This window comes from Colias philodice, chromosome 20 (genome assembly GCF_061535455.1).
Source record: "Colias philodice isolate Cphi_HAF_F1 chromosome 20, ilColPhil1 Martin Lab GWU primary, whole genome shotgun sequence".
NCBI classification, from domain to species: Eukaryota; Metazoa; Arthropoda; class Insecta; order Lepidoptera; family Pieridae; genus Colias; species Colias philodice.
Genome location: NC_143105.1, coordinates 3072635 through 3094813, shown reverse-complemented (window position 1 = coordinate 3094813; position 22179 = coordinate 3072635). Strand labels below are relative to the sequence as shown.

The following is a 22179-nucleotide window of genomic DNA, read 5'->3' as shown; positions in this document are numbered from 1 at the left end:
TATTGACTTATCCTAATAATATCGTTCTTTCTTATTTTACAATTGTTTCAATTTAATCGAAAATTTTGGTTTTTTATCTTATAATATTATTCTCCTGATAAAACCTATTCATCATTTATGTAATTTTAATTTATTAAAATAAAGTATGATTGATTCGGATCATATCTATCTGCATTAAAAATTTACCAAAATTGGTATTTTATCTTTAATAACGTACCATTTAAACTTTTGTTAATTAGTAAAAATATTAATTTCATAGAAATCTTGCTATTTTGGATTCTATGATTTAACTACTATTAATATTATAAATGCGGAAGTTTGTGAGGATGTGTGTGTGTGTTTGTTACTCTTTCACGCAAATACTACTGAACCGATTACAATGAAATTTAGCACACACATACGAGGGTAACTTGGATTAACACATAGGATAGGTTTTATCCCGGAAATCCCACGGGAACGGGAACTATGCGGGTTTTCCTTTAAAAATGCGGGCGAAGCCGCGGGCGCAAATCTAGTTTTTTATATTTCTACTAGCGGTCCGCCCCGGCTTCGCTCGTGGTACATATGAAAAATAGATGTTGGCCGATTCTCAGACTTACCCGATATGCACAGAAAATTTCATGAGAATCGGTCCACCCGTTTCGGAGGAGTATGCAGACTAACATTGTGACACGAGAATTTTATATATAAGATAATATAATATTTTTAATATACCATAGTTCATAATATTTAGTCATTAGTGATTTAAGGCATATTCTATTCCATCTCTAATTATTTGCTAACCTTGAAGTCTACGAATCAATTTCTAAAGAATTGACTCTAAAAATAAACCGCTTTGAGTGACCAATTCGTTAAAATGTTTGCTTTTTAATCAAGGTAATATAATGTGTACATTATGAATTAACTGTTTATTAGTTTGGAATTATACAAATAATTTTAACTTCTTTTCATCTGTTGTGTTATTATTATGTAATTGATATTAGGCACTTTAAGAGCATGGTGTTTGTGAAGATTAAAAAGGCCGTTGATAATATATTTTTTTTTCTTGTAAACAAATCTTAGGGTTTAAAGTAAATCGGTACCAAAATGTATTGATGAAAATTATAATGTTTTTCTTAGTATTGAAGATTTCTAAGAAAGTAAAAGACTGGCCTAAATGTACTTTTTGTTTTAGCTACTGTATTGTTATCATTAAATACTTAAATGAAAACACATATAATTTATTGAAGAAGAAGGAACTTCGTCCAATTACTTAATGGATAAATAATATTATATACATTTGTCTCAGTGCTAAAGCTATAAAATAAATTGTTTCTGAAATTTTATATACGCATTAAACAAGGCAATTTACTAAACGACAACGTAGCGGCCACAAATTTTAGTAATTACCTTCGCAATCAAAAAGGAATAAATCGATGCCTCAAAGGATTTAAAAAGTGAGAAATTGTTACGTTCAATGTTATGCTATAATTTAAAATATTGTTTTCCGTAGAATTATGTTCATACTTTTAAACTTAAGTTTCTAACTTTAAAGTTTGTAAAAATAACTTAAATTTGAGAGCAAGAGTTTGTTTTCAAGTTCAGAGCGGGGGCACACGATGCGTTGCGGCGCCGCACCGCAAAGATTTCACCGTGTCAGTGGGCACACGAGCGGTGCGGCGCCGTAACGTTTTTATGTCGCAGCGGCGTCGTAGCAGCGTTGCACAGCGTGTCCTTCCTTGTGATGCAAAACAACTGAGCGGTGCCGCTCCGACGTCGCACCGCATTCACCCCTCCCCGCCTCGTCTTGGTGGTTACAAGTCCGGTGCGGCGCCGGAGCGCATCGTGTGACATGCCACAGATATTTCTATGTAAGACGACGCAGCGACACCGCTCCGGCGCCGCACCGCCGCCGCAACGCATCGTGTGCCCCCGCCCTTTGTTTGTTGAGAAAACAAATGAATCTCTATGGCTGATTTACGGAAAATTATTTCACCGATATAGAGATACATTATTATTTCTTCTATAATCAGATTTCTTATAAGGGATAGAAATCCCCGGTCTCCTGACGAGTGGTAAACTTGGTTAACAACGTAATTTTCCTTTTAAATGTTTCTTCTTTCTTTTAAAGTTATTTTTAAATGAGACATACGGAACCAATACTAATTAATTTCTTGCTGAGATCATGTACATATATATTAGTACTAGGTTTCCGCCCGCGGCTTCGCCCGCGCAGTCAAAGAAAAACCCGCATAGTTCCCGTTCCCGTGGGATTTCCGGGATTGCGTCATTTTCCCGGGATAAAAAGTAGCCTATGTCCTTTCTCAGGTATCAAAATATCTCCATACCAAATTTCACGAAAATTGGTTCAGTAGTTTAGGCGTGATTGAGTAACAGACAGACAGACAGAGTTACTTTCGCATTTATAATATTAGTATGGATGTATTTTTGCACATTCTCTGGGAATGACGTCAATACCAAGCTTCTTTGAAGTCCTTTGCTATCAGTGAGTTAACAAAGCTTTGCAAATTCACCGTTTTGACACGTTTGTGATGTTTTGGGTTCTCAAAACGTCTTTTTAAGTCTTTGAACAGTGACACAAAGAAGATCTAATATTGTGCTTTACCGAATATCCGGGTAAATTGTAAGGACGTAAAATAATATAAAAATCTTATAAAAACCTAAATGGTATAAATATACCAAGAAATGTTTATTTTTTAAATACATAGTAGTAGTCTAGAATAGTAACTATGTCTTAGTCTAAATTTAGATAAATATGATCTTTTGAACGTGATATATTTGACGAAAATATGATGTAGGCCCTACTTATAAAATGGAGAATGTTTTAAAACTTTATTATTTTTAAATAATATGAGTGAGTCATTGAATTTCTTGAAATTAACTGTTCCAGCGTATCTTTGTTCTACCATATCGATATGTAGAAACAGTACAAAAATAGTAATCCATACTAATATTATAAATGCGAAAGTAACTCTGTCTGTCTGTCTGTTACTCAATCACGCCTTAACTACTGAACCAATTTGCATGAAATTTGGTATAGAGATATTTTGATACCCGAGAAAGGACATAGGATAGGTTTTATCCCGGAAATCCTACGGGAACGGGTTTTTTTTTGAAAACGCGGGCGAAGCCGCGGGCGGAAAGATAGTTCTATATTTATCTAATCGCTTTATCATTCGTATAAAATTGACGCATCACAAGATCAAAATAGGTATCAACGTCACACATTATGGTAAACAATTGCGGTGATAAAAAATCTATTGACAGTCTGTCGATACATGGATGTATCTTTTGATAGGAGATAAAATTCTCAATGTGGTTAGTTATATTGTTGGATGAACATTGGATCAGCAGGCTTTAGATGAATCATTGTTATAATTTCTTTGTATCTACGGAAGTAAATGTAACTCAAACATTTATTTGTAAATAAGACTTTTTCTAGCATTGTTTAATCGTCATAATACAGATTTACTATTGGCTCGGAAAGCAGTTTCGACGGAGAAGAGGAGGCAGCAAACTCTGTAGCTGCTCTTAATCTTAAGTAAACCTTAAGTAACTGTGGTATAAATGGCTTGAATATAATAAGTTAAATGATTGCAAACGTTATAATAAAATGGATATTCCAATTAAATAATATCTTAGAACAAAGGTAGTTGTGAAGGCGTGTCGAAACAATGTTTTGGGATTGGCACAGTTGTCTTATGCAAATTAACAAGTTACAAATTTTCATTTATATAATAAAGAAAAGATGGTAGAGTCTAAATTTATTTAAAAATTTAAACTATATAAAAAATTCAAACTACCTATATTTAAATAATTAGTAGATTTAGTCAAAAAGCTCGATGATAATAGTTTACTGACTCTCTATAGTGCAGGATATTGACTATATAATATGTATATATTATATAAATAGTACATAATATGTGTATATATGTACTACTAGCTGTTGCCCGCAGCTTCGCCTGCGTGGAAAAGATAAATTTACATGATACAAATTTTCATCCCCTATTTCACCCCTTTAGGGGATGAATTTTCTAAAATCCTTTCTTAGGGGACGCCTACGTTATGACATCTATCTGCATGCCAAATTTCAGCCCGATACGTCCAGTGGTTTGGGCTGTGCGTTGATAGATCACTATATCAGTCACCTTTGAGTTTTATATAATATATAGATTTGAGAACATGTCTACTATTGAACGTTCAGAAAGCTTTTGGATTGCGTCTGTCACGTACTACGACAATGTTATATTATGTACCTACATAATATACTTCTGAACCATTTTGCAAGCAATTGAATGGAAACTTATTGGGCCGTTATAATATAAACGATGGTCTTTAAAGAAAATGTTTCCACGGCTACTATAGTGCTAAAACTATGACCATTATTAGTATAGTAATAATAATAATCAATTGGTTTTAAGGTTATTACTTTACAGTCTGGTCTGAAAATACACGGTCTATAACAAGATTATATTTTTATAGCTTTTTCATCTTACACTTCACTTGAAAGTAACAGAAATATACATTTTACTTCCCTTCCTAATATAGAAATAAATAATTCATTCCAAGATCCAGAAACGACAAGATGTTTGTGACTAAACATATTTCAACTTACATTGCTTCTTCCGCGAATACATTATTTATGCATTTAAACCTTCGCAAACAGCAATGGTATTTACCATTGCTGTTGTAATGTATTTACATTTATTTATACTAATATTATAAAGCTGAAGAGCTTGTTTGTTTGTTTGAACGCGCTAATCTCGGGAACTACTGGTCCGATTTGAAAAAACCTTTCGCTGTTAGATAGCCCATTTATCAGGGAAGGCTATGGGGTATTATATATCATCACGCTAAGACCAACAGGAGCGAAGCACTGCGGGTAAAACCGCGGTGCACAGCTAGTTTGGAATAATCACAGCGACGTTAATAATTGCTGTATACGAGTAATTATGCACTGAAACGTTCTTGAGGTAAAGTCCACAAGAACTATAGTAAATTCCAGAATTTCTAAGCTCTAGTATGTTTGCTGTTTCTACTTCGATTAAATTTAATGTTGTTTCGCAGGTATAGTTGACGGTTAAACACATTTATTTCTCAAAAGTTTACATTTAATTCACTTATAGATAAATACAATTTACCATCAATCTGGATCGCTTAGCAAAGCAAACAAAAACAAGAACAAATTGATGTAGTTAGTCTCTATGAACATAAAAGTAACACACTTTTATTTTGCAAAATTTGAATGAAAATGTATTGGAAAATGACGTAGCAGAATGTGATATAAATGGTCTTTTGAAATTTGATTCATAGATGTCCCAATTTGTGTAAGCATTTTGATTTTTAAGGGGCTGAGACAGTCATGTAATGTGTCACCCCACGCTTGAATTTTAGGAATAAAAAGTATAATACATATTTTACAAATAATATATTGTATTTTTTTTCTTGTGTTTAATTTCTAAATATGTAGAATATTTTAGTTGACCTCTATTCTGAGACAAATTAAGGACTAAATTGATATTTCAGACATAATTTCCTTGACATTTCAATTGTAGAATTGTATTTCAATTGCTTTAGTTATTATAACGAGGCTTAGAGATGGAATATCAATTACTGTCAATAATAATAATTCGTAGTGGTTGTATCTATTCCTAAGCTCTATTTAGGCTAGGTTTGTGTTTATTATATAATAAATATATTGTTGTTATTCTGTAGCTTTGTACTAAGTAAATATGTTATGTACTAGGATTATATGCAAGAATGTTTTTGTTTATTTAACCTAATTAGCTGCGAAACTACTATATATATACCGAATTCGAAAATTCTGGCAAAATAAACTATATTCTAGAAAATAAATTATTTGTCAGTGATATAGGGTATTTCTTTGTTTTTATTAATCGGAGAAACTAGCTTAAACTCAAACATTATTGTATAAACTTATTGTTATATAAATTAAAACTCGATATCATCAATTATTAATATGTCGGAGATCCCCCCCCTGATATTACCGAACGCAAGCGCATGACTCACGAAGTGCACTTGGACATGGCCGTGGTAGCGGACGGGCATTCAAGTGTTGGAGCTCGTGCCGAGCGGACTTGTCTGTTCGAGTCTATATCAGTGTCCATATTAGTTTGAGTTTAGATTCGCTATACAAAGTATTCATTTCAGTTCATTAGTGATTGTGAGTGTTAGATTCCGTTTATGTCTTTTGATGCTCGAAGTTACCCAAGACGCCCAATGTAGAGGATATAACCAGCCCACATAGTTTATAAATTCAGCCGTCGCCGATATCAGAAGCGGGATTGCTTTGAGCACAAAGAATAAACGTGATTTTTACAATCGTCATGTGGTAATGTAGACACGTTATAAAATTATTTTGGAGGTGCAAATAGTATCATGCGACGTTTAATCGTAGCCATAAGAAAACCGGTGAGTGCTTACAATATACAACAAGTGGAACAATAACGTGCGTGATGTAATGCCATTGTCCGTTGATCTGTGTTTTGAAAAAAGCCGTTAAAGTTATTATTTGTTACTATTTGCTATTTATGATGCGTTAAAGTGCTTTGCAGTGTCTATCATGTCTCTTAATTTATTTTCTGGTAGCAGGGGACACAGTAAGGAGAATTGTTACCGTATTGTGTAGCGTAATGTGACTATGTTGAGCCCGCTGCGGCTGCTTGTGTTAACTTGCAGGGTGGCGAGCCTAGCGACGTGAGTGCCTGTCGGTGTGTGTCGTCGGGTTGTGTGCGTCAGTGGCTTCTTGGCGATATGTGAGTGTGAAGGAAGTTGCCACTTCAACTGTGTTGTCGCGTGTTTCACGGTTTGACAAGCGTTTGCAGCGTATGGCCCTTGCTACTACTGAGATTGTTGCCGGGGATTGCTGCAGCGAGAGCTCAGGGCAGCCGTCTTTATGCGGTGAAGGGCTTCGCAAATTAGTGACATTTACAGGACAAGTGCGAGGCGTAACAGGGCTGCTTCGCTGACTGTGTGCTATCAATAAGTTTGTAGGAGACCTGCGTGTGAATGCCATTCGCAGACAGCAGATGGAGGGCGCGCGACGAATCAGCAGTCCTCTTAGTGCAGGGTTTAACCATCGCGAGTCATTTGTTTCTTGTGTGGCGTGTCTGGCCACTTTGCATGGGAGTGCACGAGCGGATAAGGTGCTGATAATTGCACTAGGCATAGAATCACCGAAAACCAGCAGGTCAGGTGGCCACATCCACGTTGCCTGAGCGCAATCATTGAGTCAACACGTGCCGTGTGGCAAATTTATGGACTGTGAGTCATACATGTTAAGTTTTGTTTTTTTGGTGCTGAGTGTACCCTTATCAGAGATATAATTGCTAGTAGCAAATTGACTAGTAGGCGTTTTTAATAATAACATTAATTTCAAAATAATCTGTTAACATATTGTAGACAGTTCATAACAAGGTTTATGGCAAGTTACAATAGGCGATTACTTTTTAGTAATTTTAATTTGTGTTGTGCCTAATCATAATTATGATAGCGATGCTAGCTTATTAGGTTGAGAAATTAAACACAAAGTTTACATGTGTGATATTCTAATGTGTTACATTATTGCGTAATAATGTTCTTATTTGTAACAAGTCTGATACGACAAATTGTTTTGATTTTTATCACGCTTACATTGGCTTCCTTTATTGTTCGTATGTAACGGACTCGATTTTGAACTACCTACTTTAATGAGACAGATTTAGTTCACACTGTGTACATTTACTAAGGAATAGTGACAATACAATAATTCCATCTTATTTAAGCGTGTTGCTTGGTTAATTGAGTTTCTCTCTATTATACACTGGTACCGATAGAAAAAAGATACCTAGCGGTTTGGTAGGCTTATGTAGGGACATAAGTCCAACATGCAGAGGCGTGAATTTCAATTAGAGAATTTTAATGTGTTGTGTTTTCGTGTATTATTATTATTACATTAGCACTAATTTACCATCTGAGTTACAGCTGTTGAAATGTGTCTTTTCTAGAGGAAATTTGTGCGTTGAACGAGCAGCAGGTTGCGTAACAAATCATTGAGTTTTTAACAGCTGGATTAGTGAAACCAAGAAGCTATCTGGTTAGCTTCTGACGTGGAACAAGGTACAGTGCGCTTCCAGATTGTAGTGAGGAGTGGAGCGGATGCTTTGAGGAAGGTAGTATCTTCTGTAGGTAAACCTATCCAAATGTAAGTTTTGAAAGCGTAGTGTTGAATACTTAGGGTTTGTCGTTAAGGATGGTAAAGTACAGTCACATAGCTTATACAGCTTCTCATTTCTGTTTGTTTATTAACAGTTTTCTTAAATTATAGCACTATTGTTTGTGCTTACAAGTTACAAGGGAAGTAAAATTAATTAGTGATTACTCATCATCACATGAGCAAATCAGTCGAACGTTTATTAGTCTTTTAACATCACAGCCCATTCTTATGGTGTATGACCCCAGTTCACATAGATGCGAGCGTGGATGGATGTGGTACTGAACTGATACGGAAACATGACGGTTAATAACATCTAGTTGCTTACTACAGCCGTAGAACTACTGCCTTAGAGACCAGGTTTTACTCCCATGCACACGAGACCGCAGTTTAAGTTGCAGCAGCATAGCAGTGGTTAATGCAGTTATGCACTTCAGGTATTATTTACAGGTTTGCAAGTTTGCAGTGGTGACTGATTGCAATTCGGTGGGAGCCGTTTAGTAAAAAGCAGAGTACCTAGTGTCTTCACGTGTTCACAGGTAGAGAGGGTCTGCCTCCAGTCTTTCGACTTTGATATTATTTGGAGAAAGGGCGCTACGATAAAGCATGTTGTTTGCCTTTCGCGCAATGCACATTCGCTGTCACAGTATGTATTTCGATTATTGCAAATTGTGTGGGACAGAATGGAGTCAACATAGCCGAGCTTTCCGTTGACTGTCTGCCAGGACCATGAGAGGCATTTGGACATGCGGAATGAGTTGTTACTTGTTGATGTCTGGAAGACATATGCGGTAAGGTTGCAAATTATTTGTCAAGGTGCAGATAAAATGGTAAAAGATCAGTGGTACATAATATCCACGATTTAGTCATGCATCTGGGTTACAGTTCGGGCGTAAGTTCGTTGTGAACTTTATCACTTGCTAAATCTCTAAGCCTAGCTCAGGTAGAATTCAGGCAGAACTCTTAAGTTAGTATTCCGTGCAAATTGATGCTACAGGGGAAACTTAGTGGGAAAAATGATGTTAAGGAGTATGTTTAAGTCTAATTGAGTTTTTCATCCGATATGTTTTGCTCTATTACTTTAAAAATGTGTAGAGTGGTTTAGTAGTAGTAGAAGTAGTATGATGGCACTAGAGTCCAGTGTTAATTTGTTTTGATAACTAGCCAGTATTATTGATAATCGGGCAGGTGCTTAGAAAGTAAATGTTTTCTCAGTTATTTTGTAAAAAATAATAAAGTTACATTGAGATCTCGTCTCCACCGGGGGTAGTGGTGTTAATGATCAGGTAGATAGTGACGAGTACCTACGCTGATGTGTGCTCATGGCAGTCACCATTCATCATCGTCATCGATATAGTCCACTACTGGACATGGCGTCATCGTCAACATAATCAGCCTTTTGCAGTATACTGCTGGACATGGAAGTCATCATCATCGTCATCGTCAACATCATCTGCCTTTCGTAGTCACTGCTGAACATGGAAGTCGTCATCGTCATCATCATCAACATCATCAGTCTTTGGTTGTTCACTGCTAGACATAGCAGTAGAGTCTAGCAAACATCGATATTGTCAAGATGCGTTAGGTGACGTACGACTGGCAATGAACTTCACTATAAACAGTGTTACAAAAGCTAGATAGCTGAAGGAGCTATTATTTGTTAAAGTAGACTTTGGGATTAATGTCTGTAATTGATAATGAAGTCAATCAAGTTATGATAAAAGTAAAGCTAAGTAAGTAAATGGAAATTTAATGTTGGTGATAATCTTCTCTTCGAAATTGAGGAAATAAATCAAAGCAAGCTTGAGTTGAAGTTCAAGGGTACGCTTAAAATTGTTGAGGTATAATGATAGTTACCACTTCAAATCATTCAATTCCAAAATCCTCACAACAGAGTCAGGAAAATATCCGACCACGAGGTTATTAGTAGTAGCTAGTAGTGGTAGTAGTTAAAATGACGTAAGAGCTTTGTGTAAAAGGGGAGATGTAAAATGTTTATCTGGATTTTGTAATGCATTATAGTGCCGATTGTTGAGTGGTAGTAGATACAGTTGAAATTTGTCTCTTGTCTTGTTCTTCGTTACGTTGGTGCGTTAACGAGTAATGTCGTTGTAGCGACGGGTTATCCTTGCTTTCGCTGGCACATAAGCAAGATGAGTCGTTGTAGCGACGACCTTTTTGAGATATCCTTGTTTTCGTTGTTGCGAACGCGAGATGAGTCGTTGTAGCGACGTTATTCAATGTTACCCTCATTTCGTTGGTGCGAAATTGTGGTGTGTCGTGGTAGCGACGATGTTCCGTGCTTTAGTTATTTCGTTGGTGCGAAATTGCGGTGAGTCATTGTATTAACATTATTCAGTGTTGTGTTCGTTTCGTTGGTGCGAAATCGACATGAGTCGTTGGTGCGACGTTATTCAGAGCTATTATGTTTCGTAGGTGCGAAATCGAGGAGAGCTGTTGGTGCGGCACTGATTGATCAATAATGATTATTGTTTGTTTTAGTGACGACCTAGAATGGTTGACAAGAATCAGTATGGCCGAGCAGGATACTGTGAGTATGTAGTCTTTGCAGAGACTTCACACGAGGACGTGTGATCGTCAGAGATGGCCGTGTCGGAGATCCCCCCCCTGATATTACCGAACGCAAGCGCATGACTCACGAAGTGCACTTGGACATGGCCGTGGTAGCGGACGGGCATTCAAGTGTTGGAGCTCGTGCCGAGCGGACTTGTCTGTTCGAGTCTATATCAGTGTCCATATTAGTTTGAGTTTAGATTCGCTATACAAAGTATTCATTTCAGTTCATTAGTGATTGTGAGTGTTAGATTCCGTTTATGTCTTTTGATGCTCGAAGTTACCCAAGACGCCCAATGTAGAGGATATAACCAGCCCACATAGTTTATAAATTCAGCCGTCGCCGATAAATATATCTTTCTTGTTTCAGATGTAGTGAAGTGCAGTGAAATATGTAGTGTATAATGTGATAGTGATGTGATGTGTGGTTATATCGATAAAATGGGATGGCGGGAGGTTCTAGTGTTGTTGCTCATAGCTGGGGTTGCCAGCTCGCAAAATTGCAGGGGGGAAGAACCGAAGCCGAGGTCCTGTGAGAATTTGTGTGATGAACATGGTAACTGTAAGATTCGAGCTGCGTTACTGCTGCCTAGGAATACTTCGTTCTATGCGTCTTTGCATGTGGTAAGTTTTTATAAGTATGTGTGTGTTTGTGTCTGTATATGTTTGTGTGTGTGGAAAGCGTATTATCTAGATTCCAGTTAATGTAATTTGGATGAAATTCAAAACAGTTAAGCGCATAGAAATCTAAATAACAAGACACTAGAAGTCGTAAGCGTGCGTGACCTTGTCGCCACTCAGGTGATGTTCACATCACCAGTGCATTCGTCACTGTTCAGTTGCTCTGGAGACGTATGAGTGTATACATGGTGTGTTTCAGCAATTCCCATTGCGGAAATTCTTCCACAAGTTGTAATTATACTTATAAAGGAATAATATTTCATAGGAAAATATTTTTTTTTAGAAATAATGCCGTTTTTCCTTAAAATTATAGAATATTTACAAGTATTACGAGTGTCACCATAGTAATCGAAATAACAATGAATGACACAGTCGACCATTCTTATTATCACGTTTGTTCGTATTGGAGCAAAAAGTCTCATATACTTAGGGATGTTATTCTAAAATAAACCGTAAATTCGTGCGTTAGGATACATATTCAAAAGCTTAATTTAATAGTTAAGTTAGTTTTCACTAAAATCAAGCTGTCCAATAAAAGGCATAGTTTACTTGTGTGTACTGTTTAGCTTTCGGTTTGAATGTGTTGATTTTGGCGACAGCGGTTTTCATACGAATTATGACATTACAGCACTTCTATGTGTCTTGTTATTTAGATTTCTATGGTTAAGCGTTTAACAAATAGTTTAAAAACTATTCTCACACTTATTATCAAGTGTTTTCCAAAAAATATGCATTAGCTTTAAAAATATAATTCCCCTCCGATACAGTTACGTGTAAAACTAATATAAAATTGCCAAATAACCTAGGTAATTGTAATATCTTCTATGCGAACGATCTCTAGATTTAAATCTTATCTTAATATTATTATAAAGGCGAAAGTTTGTAAGTATGGATGTATGGATGTATGGATGTTTGTTACTCTTTCACGTAAAAACTACTCAACCGATTACAATGAAATTTAGCACACATACAGAGCGTAACTTGGATTAACACATAGTTTTATCCCGGAAATCCCAAGGGAACGGGAACTATGCGGGTTTTCCTTTGAAAACGCGGGCGAAGCTGCGGGCGGAAATCTAGTCACTTATAAGTAATAATCAGAAATGTATTTGCACAATTACCGCTAAAGACATTGAGTTACTATGTACTACGTACGTAATAATACCTCAATGGCAAAGATAAGTAAAACAAGTTCTTCAAATTCATATTTCAATTATTATTCGAGTAGGTAGTCGTCTCTTATAATCGACTTATAACATACTTTCGGATATTTTATAAATTAAAGACCCAAAAATACTTCTTTTGTTTTACTTACAGATTACACTCAGCATAACATGGTAACAAATTAATTCCGAATTTTGTCTAAAGTACAACAGCTTTTTCTTTTGGAATACGATTTAGCGGTTTCCCCGCGTTTGCTTTTTATGTTGACTTAATTTTTAATACCAGTGGAGCCGCAGGGATTTTATTTTTATTAAAGAGAAGTCTTTGACTTTTAGTACAATCTTTTAATGTATGAGCTTTTATTGTGAAGATTATTTTTATAATTGAAATTATTATAATGAAACGCTGTAATTATATTTTGAAATTATTGAAATACATGTTTACGGTATGTACAAATAATGGAGTATCTTCTCGGAATTTATTATTTTGTACTTTAATACAATTTAATAATACACATTGTAAAATTATGTTACTAGTTTAATTCAAACTAAATTTGTTAATACGTAAATTTTGGTGTAATTAACGAATACTGAGAGTTAGTTGAGATTAGTTTTGCCCGCCTTTGATTGAGATTGAAAACAAATTATAAATTACTAGATTTCCGCCTGCGGCTTCGCCCGCGTTTGCAAAGGAAAACCCGCATAGTTCCCGTTCCCGTGGGATTTCCGGGATAAAAACTATCCTATGTGTTAATCCAAGTTACCCTCTATGTGTGCTAAATGTCATTGTAATCGGTTCAGTAGTTTTTATGTGAAACAAACATCCATAACAAACATCCATACATCCATACATCCTTACAAACTTTCGCCTTTATAATATATATTAGATAGATGTTATAAATAAAAAAATATAGAACGATAAAAAAGCCCATTTTATTACGGATGTAACGTTTATTTTCTCACTAGCTGTGCTCCGCGGTTTCGCCCGCATTGCTCCGCCCCTGCTGGTCTAGCGAGATGATATGAGCCTATAGCTTTCCTCAATAAATGCGCTATCTAACACCGAATAAATTTTTCAAATCCGACCAGTAGTTCCTGAGATAAGCGTGTCCAAACAAACTCTTCAGCTTCATAATATTACTATAGATTTAATGTTGAACAATGCAATGTTTTTCATCAATTTAGAAAGAAAGAAAAATTTACTTAAGACACGACAAGAAAACTATTCCTTTTTTACTTTCACTATAAGTCTAGTTAGGGGTTGAAGCACTTGTAGTAAGTTATTTCCTAATCATAATATTTAACCTTCCAAAAAATAAACCAAACCCGGTTAGTTTTCTCGTACATAATTTTCAACAGGCCTTCGTTATAGACATGTTGATACATCAACAAGCAACAAGCAACAAGCAACAAGCAACAAATTATTTAGGACGGAAATATCCCAAAGGAATATCCACAAGTTCAGAGCAATCTTGTTGCCAACAAGTTACGTTGTCTATGAATTTACATATAAAATTTACAAACGAAAAGTTGCTTACTTTGAGGAAAAGGTCTATGATTTTCCATGCCTTTGATAACAAAAGTTCTACAGATGCAAATTTCAAAACAAATTAGACGATTTTCCGTGATTTTGATTCTTAATAAATATTAAGAAAGATGTTTATATCCCTACTAATATTATAAATGCGAAAGTAACTCTGTCTGTCTGTAACGCTTTCCCGCTTAAACTTCTCAACGAATTTGGATGAAATTTGGCACAGATAATCTTTAGACCCTGAGATAGAACATAAGGCACCTTTTATAAAAACACCACGGGGGCGAAGCCGCGGGCGGAAATTTTTTTAGTTTCAAATAAAGCATAAAGCTTCAGCTTATATAAATATAATAAAATTAAACTATTTAACTTATGGTGAATAATAATCATTGCATAGCATTTACAGATTCATATAACTCGTAGCACATTCGTAGCACGTGTAAGTTCTACGAATCCTATTAATATTATAAATGTGAAAGTTTGTATGGATGTTTGTTACTCTTTCACGCAAAAACTACTGAACCGATTACAATGAATTTTAGCACACATATAGAGGGTAACTTGGATTAACGGATGGAATTTATTATTTTGTACTTTAATACAATTTAATAATACACATTGTAAAATTATGTTACTAGTTTAATTCAAACTAAATTTGTTAATACGTAAATTTTGGTGTAATTAACGAATACTGAGAGTTAGTTGAGATTAGTTTTGCCCGCCTTTGATTGAGATTGAAAACAAATTATAAATTACTAGATTTCCGCCTGCGGCTTCGCCCGCGTTTGCAAAGGAAAACCCGCATAGTTCCCGTTCCCGTGGGATTTCCGGGATAAAAACTATCCTATGTGTTAATCCAAGTTACCCTCTATGTGTGCTAAATGTCATTGTAATCGGTTCAGTAGTTTTTATGTGAAACAAACATCCATAACAAACATCCATACATCCATACATCCTTACAAACTTTCGCCTTTATAATATATATTAGATAGATGTTATAAATAAAAAAATATAGAACGATAAAAAAGCCCATTTTATTACGGATGTAACGTTTATTTTCTCACTAGCTGTGCTCCGCGGTTTCGCCCGCATTGCTCCGCCCCTGCTGGTCTAGCGAGATGATATGAGCCTATAGCTTTCCTCAATAAATGCGCTATCTAACACCGAATAAATTTTTCAAATCCGACCAGTAGTTCCTGAGATAAGCGTGTCCAAACAAACTCTTCAGCTTCATAATATTACTATAGATTTAATGTTGAACAATGCAATGTTTTTCATCAATTTAGAAAGAAAGAAAAATTTACTTAAGACACGACAAGAAAACTATTCCTTTTTTACTTTCACTATAAGTCTAGTTAGGGGTTGAAGCACTTGTAGTAAGTTATTTCCTAATCATAATATTTAACCTTCCAAAAAATAAACCAAACCCGGTTAGTTTTCTCGTACATAATTTTCAACAGGCCTTCGTTATAGACATGTTGATACATCAACAAGCAACAAGCAACAAGCAACAAGCAACAAATTATTTAGGACGGAAATATCCCAAAGGAATATCCACAAGTTCAGAGCAATCTTGTTGCCAACAAGTTACGTTGTCTATGAATTTACATATAAAATTTACAAACGAAAAGTTGCTTACTTTGAGGAAAAGGTCTATGATTTTCCATGCCTTTGATAACAAAAGTTCTACAGATGCAAATTTCAAAACAAATTAGACGATTTTCCGTGATTTTGATTCTTAATAAATATTAAGAAAGATGTTTATATCCCTACTAATATTATAAATGCGAAAGTAACTCTGTCTGTCTGTAACGCTTTCCCGCTTAAACTTCTCAACGAATTTGGATGAAATTTGGCACAGATAATCTTTAGACCCTGAGATAGAACATAAGGCACCTTTTATAAAAACACCACGGGGGCGAAGCCGCGGGCGGAAATTTTTTTAGTTTCAAATAAAGCATAAAGCTTCAGCTTATATAAATATAATAAAATTAAACTATTTAACTTATGGTGAATAATAATCATTGCATAGCATTTACAGATTCATATAACTCGTAGCACATTCGTAGCACGTGTAAGTTCTACGAATCCTATTAATATTATAAATGTGAAAGTTTGTATGGATGTTTGTTACTCTTTCACGCAAAAACTACAGAACCGATTACAATGAATTTTAGCACACATATAGAGGGTAACTTGGATTAACACATAGGATAGGATTTATCCCGGAAATCCCACGGGAACGGGAACTATGCGGGTTTATCTTTGAAAATGCGGGCGAAGCCGCGGGCGGAAAGCTAGTTATGTTATAAATTTCAAAGCTTGATACCTGAGTCGTCTTTTGAAGATGTTAAGTATTGAACTAAGTTCTGTGATGTGTAAGATACTTAGAATTTTCATTCTATATTAATGAGGCTTACAAATGGACCATTTCTTTCGTAGTAGTGAATATACGATATATTATGTATACCTTCGCTCGCGTTTTCAAAGAATAGTTTGAGATTTTCGAGATTGATACTATACTAGGTGTTAATCCAAGTTATTCTCTATGTGTATTCCAAATAATGAAAATCGATTCAGCAGTTTTTGCGTGAAAGAGTAACAAACATCCATACATACTCACTTTCGCATTTATAATAATAGTATGATAGTATGATTAAATAAGTAGATAATTCGGTTTACTAACTAACTTTATTCCCCACACAAATATAATACTTAGTAAGTACATATTAAAAAATATCGCACGCTTTTATAAAAATAGCGTATAATGGTTTGTCATTCACCAATCACTCATATAAGCTCGTCCCAAAATGTCCTATGTAAATATTTATTCGGGTAACTCTAAGTTGTGGAAAATAAGATTAGTTTGAACTATTGTACCCAGGGCGCTATTTCGTGTAAATAATTTTCCTTAGATAGGAAAGTGACCTTGCCTTTCATATATTTTGTAAATATAAAAAGTAGCCTATGTCCTTTCTCGGGTATCAAAATATCTCCATACCAAATTTCATGCAAATTTGTTCAGTAGTTTAGGCGTGATTGAGTAACAGACAGACAGACAGAGTTACTTTCGCATTTATAATATTAGTATGGATTACTAGTGCAGTGAATGTAGTTAAATAATCTAATATCTTAAAACGCAGTTCTATTAAAAAAAAACTAGATCATTTTATGAAGATATTTTGTGATTTGAAAATTAGTCTTTACAATTTCGTGTGTGTATTTTTGTTAAATAAAATATCACTTAACCATTTTATTAATCAATATAATTTTATTTTATTAAAATAGAACTAGAAGTTTACACGTATAAACAGCTAAAAATAGAGGTAACTATTTCTGTGAACTTTTTTTACTCCTTATGATAATAATATAATATTTCTTTATGTACTCTATTTAGTGCATGTTTTAAACATATAAGAAACTATATAATTAACAGGGAAACCTCCTTACACATTATTTATCACTCAGTACTTCCAATTTACACGAGGAAAAAGTTTAATTGGATTGTCGAGAAACTTAATTACAAGTGTCAAACACCTTCCCTTTCTTATCCCACTCATTCAGTAAAAAAGATCGGTAAATTAAGTACTTTAATCTATTTAATTTGGAAGATCAACAGGGAATTATGTAAAAGTATAAAGTACTAGAGGTCCGCCCCGGCTTCGCCCGTGGTACATATTTCGCAATGAAAGGTAGCCTATGTCCTTTCTCGGGTATCAAAATATCTCCATACCAAATTTCATGCAAATTGGTTCAGTAGTTTAGGCGTGATTGAGTAACAGACAGACCGACAGAGTTACTTTCGCATTTATAATATTAGTATGGATTATGTACGTATGTCTATTGTAAATTATATTTAGTAGGACTAATAATAGGTTGAGTTTGTACTCCTACGAGATTAATATGTGTTATATATGTATGACTGGATTTCCGCCCGCGGCTTCGGCCGCGTTTTCAAAGAAAAACTCGCATAGTTCCTGTTCCCGTGGGATTGCCGGGATAAAACCTATCCTATGTGTTAATCCAAGTTATGTGTGCTAAATTTCATTGGAATCGGTTCAGTAGTATTTGCGTGAAAGAGTAACAAACACACACACACATCCTCACAAACTTTCGCATTTATAATATTAGTAGGATAAGTATAGGATACTCGCTGACGCCTGTACTAGCATGCATACTGAATCATGTTGTACGGATTAAAACTTTGAAATAGTTTTGCATACATATGGTTAGAAAGACTTGTATTCGAATTCATTACACTGACTTTAAAACAAAGGATATTTATATAAATTTGTAAGAATAGAAAAAATTCGATCACGAGGCGGGATTCGAACCCGCGTCTTTCATATGATATTTATCAGTTACCTATACTTTTCTAGAAGCGATTGAAAACATCGATTGTGAAACATCGGTTCAAAATTCGAAAAGTAGTTTTTTCAGAAACCAACATGAGTCAGTATTAAATAAATAAACTGTACCTATATACAAACAACTTTATTTAAATAACTAAAAACGCATTAAATTGAATATAAATACGAAATATAAATACTAAAGGATAAATACAAAATACCTGAAAATCGCCAAGCAATTTTTATTTGTATACTATTTGTACATGTATAAAGTTATTATTTACAATACAATAATACAATACAAAAAGATTTATTGCAACCAAACAACACAATGATAAGCTTATACATTCTAAGACACCATCAAAAAATACAAAAAAATTACATTATATTTTATTTTATTATACTAGCTGCGCTCCGCGGTTTCACCCGCCTGTCTCCGCTCCTGTTGGTCTTAGCATGATAATATGAATGAATGATGAATGGGCTATCTAACATCGAAAGAATTTTTCAAATCGGACAAGTAGTTCCTGAGATTAGAGCGTTTAAACAAACAAACTCTTCAGCTTTATAATATTAGTATAGATTATTAAGTAAATTCTTGTCTTCAATCCAGGTGGAGCCAGTCCTCCAACTAGCGGTGCAGTCAGATGCTGTGAAGGAGTTACTGCCTCCATGGCTCAGCTTCGAATGGATGACGTATGACGTCACAGACTGCGACGCAGCGTATGCTGTGATATCAGCCATTGATGCTTACAATGACTGTGCTACGGTTTTCTTCGGGCCAGCTTGTGATTTTGCTTTGGGTAACTTTTAAATTTAATTCTTTTAAATCATCATCATCCTTATCATCATTACTGCAAAAGAACAGATTGCTACATTGAACCGATATATTATTTGACATGTGCTTAATAGAGTTAAACTACTTATATAGCAGTTTAAAAGGAAAATCTATATTATTTACCATGATTATCATCATGATCGTACTCGTTTATGATTGAAGTATATTGTTTGATTGAAAGTTTTGATATAAAGAGGTTTATATATCAAAATTAAATTTGATTTGTATGGAATGACTATATTATTTCCAATTTTAATTTTGTCAGCAGAGTTCTTTCGTATAGTTCCGGTAAAAAAAATGTCCATGAACTAACCCAGAGCATGACCGTGTCAAATTCCATACAGATCCAATCAAGAATTTGCTTTATGGCGGCTCCACATTGTCGTCGTAAATCTCCGTGAACTGCAGGCGTACACGAGAGGACGGTTTTCGCGTTATTCACGTGCTGTTACTCTGGTAACAGGCGTGAATGCACGTGAATATCCTGTCTCACAGATGAGACAGAATTCGCGCCTACTTCAAGCGACGCGACGCGGCGTTCACGCATATTCATCCGCTTTCAAGACCCAATAAAATAGAATTATAAAAATTGTAAATATAGAATTAAAGCGGGAGTGGCATTTAATAGCAACTTCTACGCCCATTTCACGGCAGGTTTCACGAATTTATTTATTTTATTTATTTAACATACATAATATTAATTCTTATGATATAATTTCCATTGCTGCAATCATAAACTCATTCAAGTTTTTCTGTGCACCATAAGCCCACAAACCGCTACATATGTCTTAATACTTATTGTTAGTTCTTAATCCTAATAAAAAATTTCTAAGTACCCTCTACTTAGAAAAATTTTAGTGACGAGCGACATCGGTAATCTTGCTGGCCGTGTAAACATACAGTATGCTCCTTTCGTGAGCATTCTGCGAATCGCGAGCGAATCGAATGATCGCGAGCATTCTGTGAATGTAGAGGACATTACTTAAATATCATAAATTCGCGGCGTGCGCGAGAATACACACACGCACGAATGTGTAAATGCACCATTAAAGAGAAGGAAACGCCTATTCATTCACAAACTTATTTATAGTAATCAGATTAGTTTTTACAAAACTATAAATAGAGAAGAGTAAGGCCTTAAGATGGCCTCTGCTTTAACTATTAATGAAAACGTGTAGAAGTAATCCAGTTTTAGGCTAATCAATAACAGGATTTAACCCTTATTCGCCCTTTAAGCCTTTTGCTAATAAACCCTACATTAATAGTGACATGGAAATGCTATTAATGGATAAATACTAAATTTATATGTGTGAATGTTTTTTATAGCAACTTTATTTTAAACTAGCTTTCCGCCCGCGGCTTCGCTCGCGTTTTCAAAGAAAAACCCGCATAGTTCCCGTTCCCGTGGGATTTCCGGGATAAAACCTATATGTTAATCCAAGTTACCCTCTATATGTGTGTTTAATTTCATTGTAATCGGTTCAGTAGTATTTGCGTGAAAGAGTAACAAACACACACACATCCTCACAAACTTTCGAATTTTTAACATTAATTAGTAGGATATAGAGCTGTTAATCATTGCTGGTTATTATCTAAAATCACAATTTATACTTTAAATGGAAAAATTTTATCGAAATATTGAAGAAAATGTCTTTCTATTTTTTTAATATTAACATGCTTCTCATTACATTCAATTGTTTTTTTTAAGGAAGCCGGATTTGTCGAAGGGTTAATTTTATAAAGATATTTATTTGTTTATATTAAAGACTGTAAATTGTATGATATAAAATGTAATAAATGATAAAATAAATAAACAACAATTCTTTAGTTATTTTTCTCGCAGTATTCCAGGAAGTTTTCATCACTGCATCGTATACAATTACAGTATTGTGGAACACATGATATTTTCAGTAAACTTTCACTCAAGATATTATATTACATTCCGAGTAACGAATGTTTATAACACAACTAGCTGTGCCCCGCGGTTTCATCTGCGAACAAAACTACGAATTTCTTAAAATAGGCTGCCTATCCTTGGTTCTAGGTTTTTAACTATTATCCATAATATAAATTTTATCTTAATCGGTACTGCGGTTTAATCGATAAAGTATAACACAGAGAAGCAGACAAACAGGTTTTCACATTTGAAATACGTATTAGTATGGATAAAAATTATGTATCTCTCTCTCATACAATATTATTTACTACTTTAATGAGATAAGTAATTGAATTTAAAAATATTTTATCTTAGGTTAAGCTTATTGTATGGTATGTAAAAAATAAACATAAAATGTATTGTAATATGATAATAATTCATATAAAAGAAATAGGTTTTATATACCTACTTATAAATGAAAGTATAATTTTATAGGTACGAAGTTAAAGCACTAGTGTAGTAGCCAATAAAGACAGATTAAGGGCATATTTCGAATAACGTTACAATGATAAAGAGATACTTTTATAAGCAATAGAGGCACCATAAACATTTTTATGTAGTTTTATTACGGTCAATGTAATAATATCATTTTTCATAAAGAAATAAAAAATAGTCAAATTGAGAACCTCTGTTTCGAAGTGAGTTGAAAACATATTGAAAACAACATAAACTAAAAACAAAGAACATTTCAGAGAGATCAAAAGCACTTTCGTTCAGACACCCTTGACCCAATTCTGTGTTTGCACGAATTCTTATGTCACTTCATTGAACACTTAACGGCTATTAACGCAGAGATTATGTTACCTTGGATGAAATAATTAATGTTTTCATTGCAATTGATATATTGTTATGCTAGTTTGAAGTGTTTTGAAAATGCTAACCTCAGATTTAC

The 22179-nt window shown here is 34.6% G+C and overlaps 1 protein-coding gene across 1 annotated transcript in view; it reads left to right on the top strand.

Moving 5' to 3' along the window:
• LOC149479328 (atrial natriuretic peptide receptor 3) overlaps positions 1-22179 on the top strand; it is a 90980-nt gene that overhangs the window by 42757 nt on the left and 26044 nt on the right. The window contains exons 2-3 of the mRNA XM_089708304.1: positions 11157-11410; positions 19127-19316. Coding sequence (XP_089564430.1) covers positions 11207-11410; positions 19127-19316 — 394 coding nt within the window. The 5' untranslated portion in view covers positions 11157-11206. The remainder of the gene's footprint in view (positions 1-11156; positions 11411-19126; positions 19317-22179) is intronic.